The sequence below is a fragment of the Harpegnathos saltator genome, unplaced genomic scaffold (assembly GCF_003227715.2).
Source record: "Harpegnathos saltator strain DR-91 unplaced genomic scaffold, Hsal_v8.6 scaffold779, whole genome shotgun sequence".
In the NCBI taxonomy this organism is placed as follows: domain Eukaryota; kingdom Metazoa; phylum Arthropoda; class Insecta; order Hymenoptera; family Formicidae; genus Harpegnathos; species Harpegnathos saltator.
Genome location: NW_020230625.1, coordinates 951,054 through 953,174, shown reverse-complemented (window position 1 = coordinate 953,174; position 2,121 = coordinate 951,054). Strand labels below are relative to the sequence as shown.

Sequence of the window (2,121 nt, the reverse complement as noted above, 5' to 3'; positions counted from 1 at the left end):
ACACCACGGATCGTTGCTCTTTCTTCAACTCTTTACGGAGCACTTTGAAGCTAAATCATCGCTGAGAATCGGGAAATTTGTGCGGTCTTAAAATGTATCCATCCGAAGTTTTGAGAAAATTCCCGATTAAGTTATTAACCTAGAATGTCCAATATCTCTAATAAACTTGATGCTTGGACGACGAACTGACGTTGCGAATAGACTTGCGAATACACAAACTTACGAAATACTTGAAACAAGAGCGACTTGAACGCAGTGTGCATATTTTCCTGCGTGTGTAATCATACATGACAGTCACATGGAGGTTAGATATGTACTTAATCGTACATGATCACTTGTCCCCCAGCTGCATACGATCCGCAATGTGTTAGAGGGGGGGGGAGGGGGCGATAGCAGACGGCGGGGGGAAAATTGCCCCGCAACTTGTACTAACTTGTACACCGCACTCGTTTTCGCACGCCAGCAACAGCGGCCTACGATCCGGGTACCTCGCGTGAAACTGCCGACGAAAGTTCTCCGCGTACCACAGCAACAATCGCTCTTTGCCGCTGACGCATCGGTAAGCGTCCGGAAGCGATCGCACGTAAAGGTCTTCCGGCGTCGCCGGCGAGACTTCCGGCTTCCAGCACAGTTTGATCAGGCATAGTTCGCGCTGTACTTGCCGCAACGTCGTCTCCTCCGTCGTGCGCGGCGGCGCCCTGGCGCCAACGTCGTCATCGTCGTCGTCATCGTCGTCGTCGTCGTCGCGCGCGGTGTCATCCCGACGATCGACGCTGGTCGCGTCGTATTCCGCGAGCTCGTACTCGTCGTCGTCATCGTGTCGCGACCACGTCGCGACGCGCTCGTCGGGAGCGTCTTCTTCGCCCGGCTTCCTCGTCGCGACATCGTTCATCGTCGTCGTCGTCGTCGTCGTCGTCGTCGGCTACGACGGCGGCAAACGGGAAGCGAAAAACGGATATCCCCTCGACCGCGATATCGACGAAACACGGCTAAACGACGACGAAACTGTCGCGTCCGCGATCGCGATTCGAATTCACCGAATAACGGTACAAATGGCCCGCCGTCGCTATGCAACGGGACGCAGCGCTGTACTTCGCGCGTTGCCCGTTAAGCGGCAGCACGTTACAATCGCGCGTGAGCGATCGATCGTAGCCGAGCGTAGTGCGATATCGACTGACGCTCGAAACTTTCGAACGATAAAATCGCAAAGTCGGATGTATCTGGTCTCTCCGTGTTCTCAGTTCAAACTTGATTGTGCGATCCGCGCCCGAATCTCATTATTAAGATTATCGAATAAGCGAGATATTATCGAGTAATTTTGATTCGCGATGAAACACTGTTAGTCTCACAAGCGGATCTAACTTGCATGTAAAATCTCTGTTCGTAACATTTTTGTACTAAATCAGCATAAAGATGTGTGATAATTGTATAATGTATGTCTCACAACAATAGTTTATGTATAATAAAATGTCCTCCTTTTATGTGTGGCTTGAATGATAAAATTGATATCGATTATACCCTAAGCATTTTTTGAGTATTACAGATTTATATCGGATAACCAAAAATAGTCGGCATCGTCGTCTTCTATTACTTCCGGGCCCTTTTTGTAATAACAAAAAATTATCCAAAGCTGACAAGCTTTTGCAGTGCTGCTATTAGGTTAGACATAGTCGGTAATCTCATAGGGTAAAAGGTTGATTCAACCATCAAGATTTTACGCCATGCGAGTCGCATGGCTTACATATATAATAAATTGATCGTAAAATCAATTCGGAGTGTTCAAAATATATCGACTCTCTTTTAATCCGGCCGTAAAAATATGCGATATTAATACCTCTGACTTCTCTTTGATATATCATCGGTCTCACGGTGGTGGGCATTGCTCATATCTTTGGGGGATAAGTGGATATTCAATCATCACCGACCGCTGCAATATACATTTGTTTCACAACTTTTTTATTTTTTACGCCTTATTCTATTATGCTCTCATTCGATCATTAGTATATAACAATAGATCATATAATTATATAATTTCGCGTATACGCGGTGATTTATTTCATAGAATTGTGTTACTTGAATTGTTACTTATCGACTAAGCAGACAATTTACATACCGACCGCG

The 2,121-nt window shown here is 46.3% G+C and overlaps 1 protein-coding gene across 1 annotated transcript; it reads right to left on the bottom strand.

Moving 5' to 3' along the window:
• Positions 1-367: 367 nt before the first annotated feature.
• On the bottom strand, positions 368-1,826 carry LOC112590307 (coiled-coil domain-containing protein lobo). The gene has a single exon (XM_025306395.1). It carries the CDS (start codon positions 890-892, stop codon positions 368-370), a length of 525 nt encoding a protein of 174 aa, XP_025162180.1. The 5' UTR covers positions 893-1,826.
• Between the last annotated feature and the right edge of the window lie 295 nt (positions 1,827-2,121).

Excerpts from the sequence above, each read along its gene's own strand:
- LOC112590307 (XM_025306395.1), bottom strand. The coding sequence starts at position 892 with ATGAACGATGTCGCGACGAGGAAGCCGGGCGAAGAAGACGCTCCCGAC.